Source organism: Homarus americanus, unplaced genomic scaffold, assembly GCF_018991925.1.
Source record: "Homarus americanus isolate GMGI-L3 unplaced genomic scaffold, GMGI_Hamer_2.0 scaffold53693, whole genome shotgun sequence".
In the NCBI taxonomy this organism is placed as follows: domain Eukaryota; kingdom Metazoa; phylum Arthropoda; class Malacostraca; order Decapoda; family Nephropidae; genus Homarus; species Homarus americanus.
In genome coordinates this window covers 157,418-176,521 of record NW_024723245.1, presented here as the reverse complement: position 1 = coordinate 176,521, position 19,104 = coordinate 157,418, and the positions used below count along the sequence as shown (strand labels likewise).

At 44.3% G+C, this 19,104-nt stretch overlaps 1 protein-coding gene across 2 annotated transcripts in view; it reads left to right on the top strand.

Moving 5' to 3' along the window:
* The window catches only part of LOC121863379 (irregular chiasm C-roughest protein-like), a 102,419-nt gene extending 88,031 nt beyond the window's left edge, over window positions 1–14,388 (top strand). For both annotated transcript variants that reach the window (XM_042361995.1, XM_042361996.1), the window contains 7 exons: window positions 949–1,241; window positions 1,476–1,588; window positions 4,355–4,581; window positions 5,257–5,444; window positions 6,091–6,218; window positions 11,203–11,302; window positions 14,215–14,388. In XM_042361995.1, coding sequence (XP_042217929.1) covers window positions 952–1,241; window positions 1,476–1,588; window positions 4,355–4,581; window positions 5,257–5,444; window positions 6,091–6,218; window positions 11,203–11,302; window positions 14,215–14,251 — 1,083 coding nt within the window. In that variant the 5' untranslated portion in view covers window positions 949–951 and the 3' untranslated portion in view covers window positions 14,252–14,388. The remainder of the gene's footprint in view (window positions 1–948; window positions 1,242–1,475; window positions 1,589–4,354; window positions 4,582–5,256; window positions 5,445–6,090; window positions 6,219–11,202; window positions 11,303–14,214) is intronic.
* Window positions 14,389–19,104: the final 4,716 nt, after the last annotated feature.

Genomic DNA, 19,104 nt, shown 5'->3' with positions numbered 1-19,104 from the left:
ACGCGGACTCTTGTTAACTGTTCGCCCGCCTCCCCTTGTGTGCTCCCCTTCTCTTCCTGACGTATTGTTATTACTGCCCCTGAGAGAGAGAGAGAGAGAGAGAGAGAGAGAGAGAGAGAGAGAGAGAGAGAGTGAGAGTGTCTGTGTGTGTGTGTAGGTGTATTCGTTAGTGTATATATGTATGTGGGATACGTGTGTAATTAAATTCTTGTTATGAAATTAAATACAAAATCTGAACAATTATATACATTATTTCGTACAACATATGTAAACATGGCAGGATATTTGCCCTGTGATTCCGGTGCTGTCTCGACCATAGTATATTGTTTCGAGTCCTAGGCCTCGAACACTCTTAACGCCTCAGTGAACACGGTTCGAATTCTCAGACGTACAAGTTCTGTTTACAAGTTTCCCTTGAGCTAACTGGAGGGAGGAGTGACCCCCTAACTACAGGAGTTCAGCTCTTGTTCGAGGCTTCAGTGAGCAAGATTTGGGGCTTCAGTGAACAAGTTACGAAATTTCATTGAGTTACGTTCAAGGCCGCAATGGGTAAGGTTCGAGGTTTCATTGAGAAAGGTCCAAAGTCTCAAAATAATAAATTCCTTCGGTCACCTGCTGCTCCGTCTGGCCACAAGTGAAGAAAACCTTATCTTGTAAACAAGCGTAAAGACAACTAGGTGCCTTGGTTCGCCCCACAGAGAACTAGAGGGCCAATAGTCGACTGATGTAACGTGTGTGTGTCAATATGATCCTCTTGAGTGTGGGTGATTCTCCTGAGCTGCGTTGTTGATCCTAACATACCCTACTTGATCCTGATGATACTAACTGAAATCATCTGGTATAAACTAACTCTATTTCACCCCAACAGAACCTTCAATAAGCCTCGTTGATCGAGTTAATCTTCCCTGACCGTGAGAGACTGACCTCCCCGTCTTCTCTCTCCCTTAGGACATGTTTATATGGTGGATCTCCTGGGCGTGGCTACTCTGCTGGGCGTGGGCGTGCATGGGCGTCAGCGTGTGGGCGGCAGGCATGACCCCGGAGGAGGTTGGTGGAGTCCCTGGGACCACAGCCCCTGGAGGAGAAGACGCTTCCTCTGTGGTCGTGATTCATGAGCGTGTGGGTCCTGGCATGGGCGGGTCTGCTGTGCAGCTGCTGGGGTTGGAGAATGGACAGCACTTCGCCACACAGCCCACACCCCAGACTGCTGTGGTGGGCTCTACCGCTGTGCTCCCCTGCAGGTGAGATACCCTGCTAGTGTGTGTGTGTGTATATGCGTGTGTTTTTTTCTTTTAAGTGTACAGTATATGTTTCTGCTGTGACTATGTGCGTCACTTGGTCACTGTATGAACGTAGCTCTGGGTATGTACAGTATATTTATGTTCCATTCTATCGGTATTTTTATTACTATAAGACATTGAGAAATTACTTTATTCTTCTCCTTTATTGACCTCCCCTCCCTCACCTTCCTGCAGGGTCATCAACAAGGTGGGTCACCTCCAGTGGACCAAAGATGGGTTCGGACTGGGCACCGAGAGGGATTTGTTCGGCTTCACGCGATACGCCATGATCGGCTCAGACGATGAAGGTCAGTGTAGGTCCCCGTTACCACACCTCACCACACCCGGTACAGTAAACCAAGAAAATAATGAGTGATGTGTTAATTTCTCTTAGGTTCTATTTGTTATTTGTTATTTCAAGACAATGAAAATGGTCTTACGGTTTTAAATTTCATCTTAAGATTAATTTGCCATTATCATCAGGAACTCTTTGTTTGCGTGACTTAATTAAAGAGAATTTAGGTATCCACTAAGAGGGATTATTCCATTAATATTTCCTCTGTATTTCTAAGGCTTCATCAGCTCTCATATTCACGCATAAATGTTTACTAAATATTGGCACCATTTGGGGTGAATATTATTTCCTACAATAAGTCAATAACTAGCTAGAATATGGTTCATTAGTAAACTTATTCTTTAATTTACAAATACATTTATCCACCAACTCGTCTCTCGGTTCACAATGTCACAATATTTCTGTGTTGGTCGACGGATGATGAAGACAATAATACTCCCACATTACTAAAAAAAAAAAAAAACACTGAGAAAGAGAAGCAATTTAATATAACCAAACCAAACCTAACCTAACCCCTCTCAGGTAGCATTAGGGTGTTTAATTATCAGGTGAAATAAGATAGGGAGTCTAATCTTCAGGTGGTCAATTTTTGTACGGTGTGTTTGTATGACGGTATAAATGTGCGTTATGTCACCCACCACCACCACCACTACCATCATCATCATCACCACCACCACCACTATCATCACAACCACTATCACCACCACCATCGCCCTCGTTAAGGTTCCTCCTGCCATTTATATAAAGCTTTGTCATCCCTTTGTCATAAGTCATGTATAACTGACTGACCAATTTTCAGTGTGTGTGTGTGTGTGTGTGTGTGTGTGTATAAAGGTAACTCACCGAGACAACATCTTTTATTAAGCTTCTATGTTAATCCAGCAAATATTTAGGCCATCTGAGGTCAACATCATCATTAATTACAAACAAGAGACATAGTTAAAAATAATAAAGAAAAAAAAACACAGAAATAAGAAAGAATTACACCTCTACCTTCCTCAACCTCCCGCCATGTTTACAGTTTCGGGATCGCTTACACACCGATACTGTACCATCATCAGATCGCTTACACACCGATACTGTCCCATCATCAGATCGCTTACACACCGATACTGTACCATCATCAGATCGCTTACACACCGATACTGTACCATCATCAGATCGCTTACACACCGATACTATACCATCATCAGAGTTAAGTCGCTATCCATAGAAACTAAATAATCACTTTCTTTATCAAATCTATAAACTTTCCCACAATACAAAGAACTTAGCCATTAAATACTGTAACTTATGAGTATATTCTAGTGATTGTTCTTTAATTAGAGAGATTGTTAGCTTGTTTAGTGCTCTGAGACACAGTATAGTGTGTGGTCATCAGTGAGTTCAGACGCCACGTGAAGTGAGAGAAATTATGGATCACCTGAAGATTAGCTCACCAGTTTATATCACCTGTTGAATAATCATCCTAATGCTACCTGAAGGGGTTAGGTTAGGTGAGGTTAGCGTTAGGTTACATTAGGTTAGGTTAGGTTAGGTTAGGTTAAGTTAGGTTAGGTTAGGTTAGGTTAGGTTAGGTGAGGTTAGGTTAGCGTTAGGTTACATTAAGTTAGGATAGTATTAGATTAGATTAGGTTAGGTTAGGTTAGGTTAGCGTAGCATAGCACAGCGTAATTAACCTTAAGGTGATGATATACGCTGGGGACTAATCGTCAGTGATGGGAAATTATGTCTGTAAACTTTAAAAGGCAAATGTTGTTACTTGTATTAACTAAGATATACACAAGCCGTTAGTTCAGCGAGGGTGTTATCTTTGTCAACGAGGGTGTTACCTCTGTCAGCGTGTGTGTTATCTCTGTCAGCGTGGGTGTAGCCTCTGTCAGCGTGGGTGTTATCTTCGTCAGCGTGGGTGTTATCTCTGTCAGCGTGGGTGTTATCTCTGTCAGCGTGGGTGTTATCTCTGTCAGCGTGGGTGTTATCTCTGTCAGCGTGGGTGTAGCCTCTGTCAGCGTGGGTGTTATCTTCGTCAGCGTGGGTGTTATCTCTGTCAGCGTGGGTGTTATCTCTGTCAGCGTGGGTGTTCTTTCCGCCAGCGTGGGTGTAGCCTCTGTCAGCGTGGGTGTAGCCTCTGTCAGCGTGGGTGTTATCTTCGTCAGCGTGGGTGTCAGCTTAGGCTCTGGGTCTCGGGGTGTAGATGAGATCCCAACCTGTATGTATATAAACGCTTCTGTAAAGTGAGGAGAAAAACTATTATTCTCGCCATGAATATCAATGACGTAAAAAGATGGCTGTTATATTTAGGTCTCGTAACGTCACAGATAAACTATATTTGGATGTTTGAAATAAAAAGAAAAAAAATGACAAAAGTAATCTGAATTTCTTTCTTATATGAATGGAAAAGTACTATCGTATTTAAAGTAGTAAAGTCAGGATTTATGACGTGTATGACGTGTTTATAGTGATGTCATAGAGTTTGCTGTAGTGATGTCACGATGCTCATTCAATGTTCGCTCTAGGGACGCTACAATAATCGTTTAAGTGACGTCATAATGCTCGTTCAAGTATGTTCATGTCACCGATAATGTTTATGTTATAATGAAATGAAATTATCTCTCTCTCTCTCTCTCTCTCTCTCTCTCTCTCTCTCTCTCTCTCTCTCTCTCTCCTCTGTCTATCTGTCTGTCTGTCCGTCTAAACCATCTATCTCATCACCACACAGGAGACTTCAGCCTAAGAATCAAGCCAGTACTGCTGGACGATGATGGGCTCTACCAGTGCCAGGTGAGTGCCAGTGACGGGGTGCCAGGCATCAGGTCACACGCCGCCCGCCTCACCGTGTACGTGCCGCCCTCACCGCCCACACTCACGCCGCCCGTCCTCACCACCACCGCGGGCGTTACTGTGACCCTTGTGTGTGAGAGCTCTGGAGGACGACCTGCTCCTGAGGTGAGTGTGGGGGAGGGGGGAGGGAGGGGGAGGAGGTAGGAGGGGAGGGAGAGGAGGGAGGGGAGGGAGGGAGGGAGGAGGAGGGGGGAGGGGAGGTAGGAGGGGAGGGGAGGGGAGGGAGGAGGAGGGGAGAGGGAGGGAGGGGGGGGAAGGAGGGAGGGGGGAGGGAGGAGGGGGAGGCAGAGGAGAGGAAGGGAGGTAGAGAGATAGAGAGGAGAGAGAGAGAGAGTGAAGTGAGAGGCGGTATGTAAGAGTGTGAGAGTGGAGTCGAGGAGAGTGTGAAAGAGAGAATAGAGAGAGAGGGAAGAAAGGAGGGAAGTGAAGTAGAGGGAAGGATTGATAGAAGGAAGTGTGTGAGAAGTATATTGGACAGCATCAGATAGATTACAATGTTATATTTTCATTACATTATTTATCCTTGTATACTGATATCTCAATTTTTATGCATTCAAATATTAAACTTGTGTTGTAAAGTAATATTTTATTTCGTGTTTGAGAAGTATTAAATTTTTTTTTTTTTAGGATCATATTTTCTAATGTATAATGATAATCAATGGATATTTTTGATTCTTTTTACGATTATTCGATTTGCGATAGTTTACAAGAATTGAATCCTCTCACAAACCAAGGTATACTCTCTCTCTCTCTTTTACACTCGCCTACCCCGTCTCTCAGATCCAGTGGGTGGACGACGCCAGACGGGAGACCATCAGGACGGGGTGGATGGTGGAGACAGAACCCTTAGAAGACGGGAAGAGAGTCAAGGTCACATCCCGTCTCTCCTTCACCCCCAGAAGGACCCACCACAACTCTACCCTCACCTGCCTCACCTCCAACCAGGCCCTGAGCCACCCTTTGACCAGGTGAGTCGCTATACACCTAATTGCTATGGTATCTTTCTCTTCAGGTGATATTTCAAATTTATTTCACCTAAGACCTTTTGTTGTTTCATCTTCACCTAAAATTTAAACGTATATTCACCTAAAATCATCACCTATCTTAAGTTCACCTAATGATTCACCTGCCTCATCTTCACCTAAGACCCCCACCACCACCTGCCTGCTCCACCTACGCTAACTTTTCGTCACATAGATTCACCTAAAATTATCCATCATCTCACCTTGTTCACCTCCAATAAAGTTCTGAATCACCTACTGACCGGGTAGGGACGCCACACCTTTACCTGGCCTTAATGAACTGTTGTTTAGGTTAGTGTCGAACAATAGTCAACGTATATATACAAAATGTTCAATGGTCGACGTGTCTAACAACCCCCGACATGTCTAACAACCCCTGACATGTCTAACAACCCCAACATGTCCAACAACCCCGACATGTCTAACAACCTCAACATGTCTAACAATCCCCAACATGTCTAACAACCCCCAACATGTCCAACAACCCCGACATGTCCAACAACCCCCGACATGTCTAACAACCCCCGACATGTCTAACAACCCCCAACATGTCTAACTCTGCTCTACATGTCTAAACAATTCACTCCCCCAGCACCGTCCACCTAAAGGTGTTGTTCCCGCCAGAGGTTGGTCTCAGAGTTCGCCCATCTCAGCTGGTGGAGGGAGATGATGCTACTTTCCTCTGTACCGCCCAGGCCAACCCCTCCTCCTTACTTACAGGTGAGTCACGTTGAGTCACGATCAATAGAGTCGATTTAGTCAGTGATTCATGTACAGTTAAGTTAATTAGGTTTTTGTTTAGGTGAGTCAGTGAGTCACCTCTAGTTGGGTTAGTTTAGTCTGTGAAGCGTGTATAGATGAATCAGTTTGAGTCACATCCAGGTGAATCTATTTAATTAGTGAGTCAGGTATTGGTAAGTTAGGTTAGATTCGGGTTGAGTCTCTTTTAATCTGAATAGAACAGATAAATAGACAAATAGATAACTAGATAGATGGATAGATAGATAGATAGATAGATAGATAAATAGATAGATAGATAGATAGATAGATAGATAATATACAGTAGATATGAGAAGAGACAATTGAATAAAATAGACAAATAGACGGACGAATAGGTCAATAGAAAGAGGCAGGTGAAGTAATTGAATAAAGCAGGTATATAATGCTCTCAGGAACTAAATAGATCATACACAGTGTTTTTCCGCCTCACATAACATAGATGGGAGTTAAGTTGGACAGAAGTCAGTAGGAGGAGAGAGAATGGAGGAGAGAAGAGAGGAGGAAGAGGAGGAGGAGGAGAGGAAGAGGGAGGGAGAAAAGAAGGAAAAGGGAGGAAAGAAGAGGAGGAAAGGGAGGAAGAGAAGGAAGGAAGGAAGGAAGGAGGAGGAAAGAAGAAGAAGAGGAGAGGGGTGGGGTGGGAGGTGGGAAGGGGAGGAGAAAGAGGAGTCCACCATCACTCACCTTTCAGTATGTAAACAACGAAACGAAGGATTCTAATTGGTTCCTACGTCACATTTTCCTAGTAAATAGAGATAATAGAACGCATCTGATTGGTTCATTTAGAGCTACGACATAAAGGTAGATTCTCATTGGTTCCTTGAGATTCGAACACTGTCTTAGGTACTGGGAGGTGAGATTGTAGGTGAGAGGTAGAGACAGATAGAAGAGACTTAAGGAATGAAAGAGAAAGACACAGAAAAAGACACACACACACACACACACACACACACACACACACACACACACACACACACACACACACACACACACACACACACACACACACACTAGCCTAGAGGGAGCGACTGAATACAGATGAATTTACATGAGGAAAATATTGATATCTCTCTCTCTCTCTCTCTCTCTCTTCCGTCCGTCTGTCTTCCCCCATGTACAAAAATGACATACTTAACAAGTCATGTCCTTCATAAAATAATGCTATTTTAATCATAGAAAGTTTATGCACATATAGGTGAGGTGTAGTGTTAAGGTGCAAGCACTGCTTGCTTCTTTCAGCTACCGCCGCTGGCCAGCCCTCGTGGCGAACAGGGAAGCAACTTGCATAAGTCTTCACCTGCCAGTGCACAGCCTCTTCACCACCAAGACTCCTGTTGCCTCCTCGTGGCAACACACAGTAACTGGATGCCTTATGGGCCCAGGCTAGATCAGCAGGGGATCTCAGGTAGCAGTGGTCCTCAGAGGGACGGCGCATAGGCCCACTGGCATGTGGACACGTCCTGGCGCCTACCAACCACCGCCCCGCTGCCTTGCGGATTAACCTTGGTAGGGATGAGGCTACGGGAGCAAACCCTGAACGAAAAGTCTATGGTGGAGCCCCTCATCAGGCAGACATGCTTACAGAGCTCCAACAAGACCCCAACGGCGGTACAGGCGGAAGAGCTGACCACCATGGGAACCCAACGACTACACCGGCAGAAGAAGGCAATGCATGATGGACAGGCTACTAAGACGAAAACCAACAAAATGGGCTATCGGCAGTCCATTTCAACTCTCCCTCTCCCCAGTCGTTGCAACACTTGCACCAGTAGATCAGGAAAAGGGAGAGCCAAGATGTGTGGTTGCAGTCTGCGCTCCTCCTCATCACATAAATCAACTCATGTGCAACCTCATCCAGCTCATCATACTCATCATCACCGAACCCTTATACTCCAAAATTATTATGGCGATGGACGAGTGGCGACGGGGACAGGCAGAGATGACTGCCGAGGAGTCTCTAGTCACATCTCTGCACCATCTTATGTGCCATATAAGATGGTCACACTGGGATCTAGGCAGCAGTGCAATCCGGTCCTGTCTGTGCGACTGAGCAGTTCTTTCGAGGCCACTCTGCTCACCCCACATGGGAGGGGGCTAGGAAAGGTGCCCTAAACAAAGCCTGCATAAAGAACCAACCTGACTGGGCAACTCACTCAGTAAGGTCATCTTTGCATAATCACAGATCAAAACAAAAACAAATTATACAACCTCTTATGATCAGGAAGCCTTCTGGATTCTGGCACAGTGTGAAAAAAGAAGAACTGCCCCTGTAAAAAAGAGTTGGCTAGGTATAACATCGACATAGCAGCCATTAGTGAGTCCGGCTCCCAGACGAGGTCGACTCACAGAACAGGGTCTGGCTATACCTTCTTCTGGAAGGGTAAGCCTCCTGCGGAGAAGAAACTGCATTTATGGGGTTGGCTTTGCTATCCCCCAATGCATCCTACAGGCTAACTGAAATGCCTATTGGGATCAACGAACGCCTCATGACGCTCAGTCCCACATAATCACTCACGGTATGCTTTCTCTACCAATGCATACGCCCCAACACTGGATGCAGAGGATGACAACAAGGAGGCCTTTTACGCTGACCTTGACAGAGTGCTAACCTCTATTCCCAGAGAAGATAAGGTTGTGCTACTTGGTGACTTCAATGCCAGAGTTGGTAGAGATGCTGCACACCTCAATATCACCAATACCTTGTTTAGGCAGGCCGACAAGTTCAAGGGTTCGTGGCAACATCCATGATTCAAACACTGGCATCTCATTGACTACATCATTGTCAGAGACAGAGATCGCCGAGATGTCCTCATCACCCGTGGCATGCGTGGCTCAGACCACTGTGACACTGATCATCAGCTCGTCAGAGCCAAGCTCTCACTTCACGTCGCCCCAAAACGGCGGAGGCAACAAGAATCCTGAAGAGGTTTTAACACTAAGCATCTGGAGGATCCAGCGGTTACACATGATTTCAGAGAGCAGCTCGATCATGGGCTGATAAACAACCCAACAAGAAACACATCAAATCCTAGTGCCGAATGGGATATTCTCGACGCTGTCATGACAAAAACCTACAGAGACCCTCGGCCAGATCGAAAGAATACACCAGGACTGGTTTGTTGAAAATAACCCGGAAATCAATGTACTCGTCGATGATAAACGTGCTGCTTTAATTGACTGGCAGAACAACCCTCAGTCTAGGACCAAAGCTGATACCTTCCGCAGGAAGAAAGCGGTGGCCAGGCGCGAATTTCACCGTCAAGAACGACTGGTTTAAAAAATGAAGCTTGTGAAACGCAAAACCTGCAGATCAACACAAGATGGTGGGGGTGGAGGGTGTGGGTGGGGGTGGGGACCTGTTATCCTGGATGCAAACTAACGACCCTAATGAGTAAGAGGCGAGTGTTGTATTCTCTCGACCACTTCAACCCTTATTTGATAATATGCTTTTAAACTAATGGGGTTAAAACAAGGAAGCACAGGTGAATTAAACTCGTGTGTGTGTGTGTGTGTGTGTGTGCGAGAGACTGGCTGTCTTTAGGGCGATAGATAGATAGATAGATAGATAGATAAAAGTAGACTAAATAAATAGTTTGATTGTAATACGAAGATTGAAAGAGAGGTAGAGACAGATAAATAGTTAGAGAGAGAGACAGAGAGAGAGGGAGAGACAGATAAAGAGAGAGAAAGAGAGAGAGAGAGATTGTCGTACAACATTTAAGAAACCGAGATGGAATTCTTGATGAGAAGTAAATAATATAAGAAGGAGCTGGCGGGGAAATGATGAAAGAGAATGGAGGAGAGAGAGAGAGAGAGAGAGAGAGAGAGAGAGAGAGAGAGAGAGAGAGAGAGAGAGAGAGGTATACGTTGCAAAAAAGAACAAAAAGAAAAAGGAGAGAGAGACAGAGAGAGAGAGAGAGAGAGAGAGAGGATCAGGTCACCAGAATAACCCAGTGAGTGAGAAAATATATAGCGGTTTAGGTTTGCTCAGGTGTCTTTGTATTTTCTAATTAGAGATTACCTGACGTCATTCACACCTGGCCGGGAAATTGTTTTACGCCTTGTAGTCATGCAACGGGAGGTGGTGTGTGTGTGTTGGTGTGTGTGTGTGTGTGTGTGTGAGAAAGGAGAGTTCTTTGCTTGCAACAGGGGTGCCATGCTTGTAACGGTATGGTGCAACAAAGGTGCCAAAGATCAAGTGTACCTTTTTAGGGGCAAGTCAATGGTTGGACTTTGTCAATTAGCTCAACGTCCGTCCTTCCTGATTAACTGAACCGGCAATGAGTTATATTACCTCGTGAAGGAGATTTTGTTTCTTCTCTCATGTTTAAACTTGTCTCCTATTCGCTGCCGGACACATGACTACGCCCTTACTAACACAGCTATATTTAGGTGTACTTCACCCATGTTATTTTATTTTCCTCTTGATTAATATATTTAAGAATCCATTTAAAGAAACATTCAATTTCTTATCTCTCATATTGTTTTCCTTCTGTGTGTCCGTCCGTGCGTGTGTCCGTCCTCCCCGTGCGTCCGTCCGTCCGTGCGTGTGTCCGTCCGTCCGTGTGTGCCGTCCGTCAGTGCGTGTGTCCGTCCTTGCATGCAGAAGTTGTCAACACGATAACTTGAACAAATATCGAGGGATTTAAACCAAACTTAGTGTGTGGATATATCCCAACAAGGACCCGGATGAGTTAGATAAACAGTATTTGTCCGTTGAGTTGCTCTGGAGTTACGGCTCTTTGTTGTGGTGCAGTGAGGAACGACCTGGTTAGCTTATTATTGTTATTATTATGAATACTAGTATCAGTAATAGTAATAGTTGTTGTAGTACTAATAGTTTTATTATTATTATTATTATCAATCGTTATTATTATCGTAATTACCATCAGCATTATCGTCATTATCATCACCATCACTGTTACAGATGGTACCGGAGGAGTCAGCTGCTGGAGAACGCTACGTCGAGTGTTCTCTTACTACGAAAAATATCCAGAACTCTCCACCAGACCTCCATATCATGTGAGGTATGTCTGGTATAGTGCCTGGTATAGTGGTATAGTGCCTGGTGCAGTGGTATAGTGACTGGTATATCTGATAAAGCGCCTGGTATAATACCTGGTATGTCTGGTATAGTGCCTGTTATGCAGGGATGGGGAGTAGTAAAGTATATATACTTCACTACACTACTCAATTAATTTTTCGTATACTTTTCGTTTACTCAGGTACTCAAAAAATATTCTACTCTTTACTTTTACTTCTCTGCATTTCTTTTGTAAGACTGTCGTTACATTTGAAGAGAAAAAGGAAACAGAAAAGGCTTCTGGTTGTTATGGGCATGGCTCTTGTTTACAGCAACTGGCCAATCAGAACGCTGCTACTCTTGAGCAAACCAATCAGAAGCGGAGAGGTTTCCCGCGGTGCGGAATAGGAATACACCAGTCATTTCCAATCTAGTGTTGACCCCGTGAGCTTCATCCCGCTGTAGCCATGTCTACCTTAAAAAATCATCCGTGGCCTTATTTAAGGGTTGTTTTCACCGAAGACCATAGTGGGAAATTCAGTGAAGTTATAATGCCTTTTGTGTAAGCCAGAAGTAGTGGAGCTCAGTACTATAAAGATCTGCACCAGCCACGAGACCAGATAGTACCTGACAAAGATCCCAGCCAGTATGAATGTTTTAAATGTTTGTTTTTATCCATCTTGAAGGCAACTATCAAGACAAACATACCAACAGCAAGAAGATATATCCTTGATCCTAGGCCAATCCCCCAAATGGCCACCAAAGTACTTCCAATCCTTATCCCTGTCCTCCCACTCAGCATTACAAGCAATAGCCTTCTACCTTATTTACAGACGTCAAGTCAAGTCAAGATGAAGAAACCCCATTAACTGGGGCCAAATGAGATAAGGACCTGGCCGTTTATATTATAGTGACAACGAACTGAAGTTATCGGACCTTTGTGAAAAGAAGGTAAACTGAGCATCTAAACTAGTAGGTATTATAGGAAGGACATTCACACACCTACAGTAGATGGTCCGACCCTCATAACGCTCTTCAAAAGTGAGGTGCTTCCCTCTTTTGGGATTAGTCACCCTGTCTGGCAATCAAGATATACTAGAGACTGTTTGTTGATTAAAATGTCCAAAGGAGGGCCACCAGACTTGTACCTGCACCTCCGTTACTAATAGAGATTAGAAATCATTCGCTTGATGTTGCCCAGCTTATACTATAGGCGGCCAATTGGGGACTTAATAGAAGTTTATAAACACCTGTGAGGTCATTACTCAGTCGAGTATTCATACCTGGAACTGGCAGATGCCCGCCCCACTTGGGTTCACGGCAGGGCCGGATTCAGGAGTGGGCAAAGTGGGCAGCTGCCCAGGGGCCTCCACATATTACAATATTTTATTTATTTGTTTATTCATGGGGATTATTTTTATTTTCATTCTTTAAAATTCATGTTTATCTGTTCCATCACGTAACACTATGTTCAGCAAGAAGCGTGATAGAAATTAGGCTAGCTACTCCTTGAAATTCATGAATACCTGGTTTTCCTATGAACTGTATATTTTTAATGAATGCTATTGTTTGTGTTGCTAATAATATATTTAGAATTCCACAAACATATATTGATTAAAAATGAACTTCATGGAATAACGAAATTGAGATTAAAATTTTTTTTTTTTTTTTCATTATCACTTCCATTACGAATGCCATCAGGGCGCTGTGTTCTAATTTCCTCAATATAACTGCATATGGCTTCAAAATTCTCCAAAGAAGTGTTCAAATTTCAAAATTTTCCCGGGGGCTTACAGCGCCCTCCGGAACTCCCAGATGTTTAGGCTCGCTTCACTCGCCACCCCACCCTCTTGGGTAGTTATAATGAGGGGGGCCTCCACAAAGAGGCTGCCCATGGGCCTCCACAGGTCTAAATCCGGCTCTGGTTCACGGCTCAACGGTGAAGAAGCCACAAGTTCAAAAAATTGTCAGGGCAAACTATTTAGAGTGATAATTATGAACTCTTGGAACAAACTGCCAGAGAGTGAGGTGACGGCACCGGGTGTAAGCTCATTCAAAGCCAGACTTGACCAGCACTGGGGCAGGTACAGATACATCCTGGAACCAGTACGTGCCGAGTGACTGACCGCCCAAACGGCTAGCAGGCCGATCAGTGGTGAAGAGGATTAAGTAAACATCCCCTTGCTTGCTTCTACAGCATGCGAGCGGTTGTTTAGTTCTGCTGGGCTCTTGTTCACGTCAAGAAGAGCAAATCTTTTAGACAGCAGCTTTGGAAATCAGCTGCTGCTAAAGGTAAACATAAAATCAACTGTGTGAAGAACTGATTCACCCATGACGGAGTACTCTTACGTTTACTTGAGTAACTATTTGGAACAGTAACAGGACTTTGACTCAAGTAAATATAAATCAGTATTTTACCGATATCTGCTCGCAGGTATGATATAGTGCCTGGTATATGTGGTATAGTACCTGGTATTTCTGGTATAGTTCGTAGTATGATGACTAATTTAGTGGTTTAGTGTCTGTTATGTTTGGTATAGTGCCTGGTATATTTGGTATAGTGACTGATATATCTGGTATAGTTCTCGTATGTCTGGTGTAGTGCTTGATATGGTGGTATAGTACCTGGTATGACTGACTTAGTGGTATAGTAATTATTATATCTGGTATAGTGTTTGGTATAGTAGTACAGTGCCTTGTATCTCTGGTCTAGTGCCTGTTATGTCTGGTATAGTGCCTGGTATGTGGTATAGTACCTGATATATTGGGGCATAGTGCCTGGTATAGTGCCTGATATAGTGGTATAGTTCCTGATATAGTGGTATAGTGACTGGTATGACTTTCTATAGTGTATTAACACCTGGTATATCGCTTTTCTCACCTTTTCTTTCTATTTATCTATCTATTTCTTCATAGGTGTCCAACAAGGTGGGGACATCCAAGAAGACTCTGAGTGTCCACGTGCAGTACGGCCCAGTCTTCCGTGCCCTGCCCCGTGACGTCATGGCAGAGACGGGAAAGAAGGTGGTGCTCAAGTGTGACGTGGATTCGAACCCTCCGTCTACCATCGCTTGGCTCCGGGACGGCTCCGATAAGGTCCGAATAAAGGGGTTCAGAATACGGATAATGAGGTTTTAGTTTGGATAAGGTATTTTATTTCAGTTAAGGGTTTATTAGAAGTCCGGATAAGGGTTATTTCGTCCGTATAAAGATTGTTAAAGGTCCGGATGAGGGTGTCTAACCTGAATAAAGAGATAAATGAATGTTCACACACACACACACACACACACACACACACACACACACACACACACACACACACACACACACACACACACTCACACTCATCACCTGGCACCACTAGTTCTAGGCTGAACCATTTAATAGAAAGAATCTGGGTATTATCCACGTAAAATGGTGTGACACGTGAGGTATCCCTTGTGTCACACCCTTCCACATCACTATAATGCCTCGCTTGTGCCACACCCTTCCACATCACTATAATGCCTCGCTTGTGCCACACCTTTCCACATCACTATAATGCCTCGCTTGTGCCACACCCTTCCACATCACTATAATGCCTCGCTATGGAGTTGATCAGCTTCTAGCAGAATTCATAAAACAAATAGGCAAGAATGGGATGAAATATGTATGATTACAATATTTAATTTTATATACTTCAAACCTTCCCAGTGATCTCAAAATATCACTTTGTATTGTTACCTATAAAGCCAGGAAGGAGCCTTGGAGTGCAACCCAGCTTAGAACAAACAGGCTTAGTAAATCATGCCTGCAAAGTTTTATTTAACATTATTTTAAGAGGAATAAAGTTTACAATGGAAACTTAGAAGATGAGTTATCTTAAGAGAAAATGGATTTAGAAAGGGAAAAGGAACTAGAGAAGTTATATTTGGTTTGAGAAATTTGAGTGACAAGGCTTTAGAGGTCCAGAGAAATTTGAGTGACAAGGCTTTAGAGGTCCAGAGAAATTTGAGTGACAAGGCTTTAGAGGTCCAGAGAAATTTGTTTATCTGCTTTGTTGATTTTGTAAAAGTTTTTGATAAGGAAAAAATCGGCATTAATGAAGGAGATATTAGAATTCTAAAATAATCTTTACTGGTAACAGGAGGCTGCAGTGTTAGTAAATAATGAACTAACTAATTGGTTCATAGTTAGAGGGAGTAAGGCAAGGCTGTGTTCTATCTCCAACACTGTATAATATATATTCAGAATTCTTGATAGGAGAAGTTATAAGTGACGATGAAGGACTAAAAGTTAATGGTAAAGTAATATCAAATAAACGCTATGTAGATGATGATGCTCTTATCACGGATAGTGAAGAGGCATTATAAAAACTGGTTAACAGATTAGTGGAAAAAGGTGAGGAATATGGGTTAAGAGTTAATGCTGTGAAGACGAAAGTAATGGTTGTTTACAAATTGGATATAAAACCTAAAATAAAGATTATGGTTGGCAACAGGGAACTTAAACAAGTGTAAAATGTTGTGTATCTGGGACGTAACATTAACTGTGATGGTGGATGTATGGAAGACATTATAACAAGAATAGATCAGGCAAAAACAGAAAGACCAAATGAAAAAAGAACATTAACTTTAATTTGAGAAAAAGGCTGCTGAAAGACTTTATATGGCAGGGACACTTTCAGTAGACACCAGAAAGAGGTTGGAGGCTTTTTAAATGTGGTGTTATAGGCGAATGTCACAAATAAGCTACACTGACGGGAGAACAAATGAACAAGTACTAAGATTAGGAAAAACTTTAAGTGAAATACTTGAAATGTACAGAAAAAGAAAAATTAGATATTTTGGTCATATAATTAGGGATGAGGGATAATAATAGAAATATTAATGGGCAAAGTTGAGGGTAGGAGGGTCAGGGGGAGGGCAGAGGCCGGGATGGATAAATTAAATTGAAAAAATGAGTCCCCAGAGAGATACAAGACCTTGGAGGACTGGTAAAATCAGCCTGAGAATGTTAAGAGTGGAGGACTGTGGTCGCCAACCCTTAGATATGAGGACGGTACTCTGATTGATTGTTGTCACACCCTTCCCACATCACTATAATACTTCGCTGGTGTCACACCCTTCCCACATCACTATAATATTTCGTTGGTGTCACAATACTTCGCTAGTGTCACACCCTTCCCACATCACTATAATACTTCGCTGGTGTCACAATACTTCGCCAGTGTCACACCCTTCCCACATCACTATAACATTTCACAGGCCACAATGCTTCGCTAGTGTCACACCCCTTCCCACATCACTATAATACTCCGCTGGTGTCACACCCTTCCCACATCACTATAATACCGCTGGTGTCACAATGCTCTCGCTAGTGTCACACCCTCCCACATCACTATACTATTCGGTGTCACACCCTTCCCACATCACTATAATAATTCCGCTGGTGTCACAATACTGCTAGTAATACACCTTCCCACATCACTATAATACCTCGGGGTTGGTGCTCACAATGCTTCGCTAGTGTCACAATCTCTTCCCACATCACTATATATACTTGCTGGTGTCACAATGCTTCAGTGTCACACCCTTCCCACATCACTATAATACCTGGTGTCACACACTCCGCTGGTGTCACATTTCGCTAGTGTCACACCCTTCCCACATCACTATAATACCCGCTGGTGTCACATTTCGCTAGTGTCACACCCTTCCCACATCACTATGATACCCGCTGGTGTCACAATGCTTCGCTGGTGTCACACCCTTCCCACATCACTATAATACTCCGCTGGTGTCACATTACTTCGCTAGTGTCACACCCCCACATCACTATAATACCTGCTGGTGTCACAATAGCTAGTGTCACACCCTTCCCACATCACTATAATACTCCGCTGGTGTCACAAAGCTTCGCTAGTGTCACACCCTTCCCACATCATTATAATACTTCGCTGGTGTCCCAATACTTCGCTGGTGTCACACTCTTCCATCGCTACTAAAATGACTCTCCCGATGCCTCGTAATTATGAACTCAGGAAGAGGCGGCAAGTGATCAGGCTGCTCCAAGTATACAGAAGAGATCGTTGTGAGTCCTAACTTAAGTTTTTGTAATACATTATTGTTATTGTACGTTGTTGAACACGTGTGAGAGATTTAGTGTGAAACAGATGTAATAGATTCAACACACACACACACACACACACACCTCACAGACACACACACACACACAGACACACACACCCTCACAGACACCACACCCCTTACACACACACACACACACACACACACACCACTCCTTCAACACCACCTCTCTCCTGCTCTCCCACAGGTGATTGGGTCGGGACGAGAGCTGGTGGTACAGGTGGGACCTACCACTGCTGGCCTCTACTCCTGCCTGGCCACCGTCAGAGGCTTCCCGGACCTGGAGGGGCGTCTCAGGGTCCTGGTAAAAGGTCCTCCTACGATAGTGAGCGCCGGAGAGCAACAGGGCCGGATGGGGGACACTGTAACCCTGGAGTGCAGTACCGTGTCTGTACCCAGTCCTATACGCGTTACATGGACCTATAAGGGCAGAGAAATTGACCTGAGTAAGTAGGCAAATTACTCACTCATTAGTTCCCTTAATTATCTTTGGTCATTACTAATACCCGCTTTTATTAATTGACTAACTGATCAATGTGTTTTATTTTCAGTCTCTCTCATATGTCTTTTATATGCGCTGCCGAGGGGGTATTCTTTCCCTCCCATCCTCCTCCCTCCCTCCCTCCTCTCTCCCTCAGCACTAACGCAGCTATGGCCAAGTGTTGGTTAGGTGAGCCAGATGTCCCCTCTCCCCCCATGTCTTCATATCTACATCCTATTGGCTAATATTTGATGTGTAGCCTCATTATATCCCTCATGGTAGTCCTGAGAGCCCCTGTAGCCTGCACGATGGATCCCTCACCTTCCCTCACCTTCCTCACCCTTCTCTGGAACCTCTCCCGCCTCCCCTTACCCTATCCCCATCCTCCTCACTGCCCCCTCCCCTTCACTTGATCTCCCTACCTCCCCCACCTCCCTCACTCTCCCTCACCTCACCACCAGGCAGAAAATAAGAAATAAGTGGGTAAAATAATCTCCTCCTTCCCTCCTACCTCCTCCTGCACCATCACCTCCTCCTACCTCCTCCTGCACCATCACCTCCTCCTACCTCCTCCTCCACCATCACCTCCTCCACCATCACATCCTCCTCCTCTCGTCCTGTGGGTAAGACATATTATGACCTAAACACCTGGAACTAATCTACAAGCTTGACGCTGTAATTACAAGTTGGTGTCATGGGTGGTCCCCAAGTTGCTGAGCAGCGTGTGTCTTGTGCTAACTCAGCTGCTCTCTCTCTCTCTCTCTCTCTCTCTCTCATACATTTTCTCACTCTCCCGCATTCTCATACATTCTCACCCTCACTCACTCTTATTCACTCCTCATAATCTCTTCTTCACTCTCACTCTTAACTAGCCACTCACTCACTCACTCACTCACTCACTCTTTCTCCCACACTTCACCCTCATTCACCCACCCACTCCCCCAATCATTTTCACCCAGTCTCTCTCACTCCGTCACTCTCTCTCTCTCTCCCTCAGGTGACCCGAGATACGAGGTTGTAGAAGACCGTAAGCAGGAGGAAGTGAAGAACCAACTGGTAATACATCAAGTGGACACGCATGACTTCGGAGCGTACAACTGTTCTGTGGTCAACGAGTATGGCGTAGCCCGTAAGATGATTCGCCTGCATGAGAAGAGTGAGTTGTGGTAGTGGTGGTAGTAGTGGTGGTAAGGAATA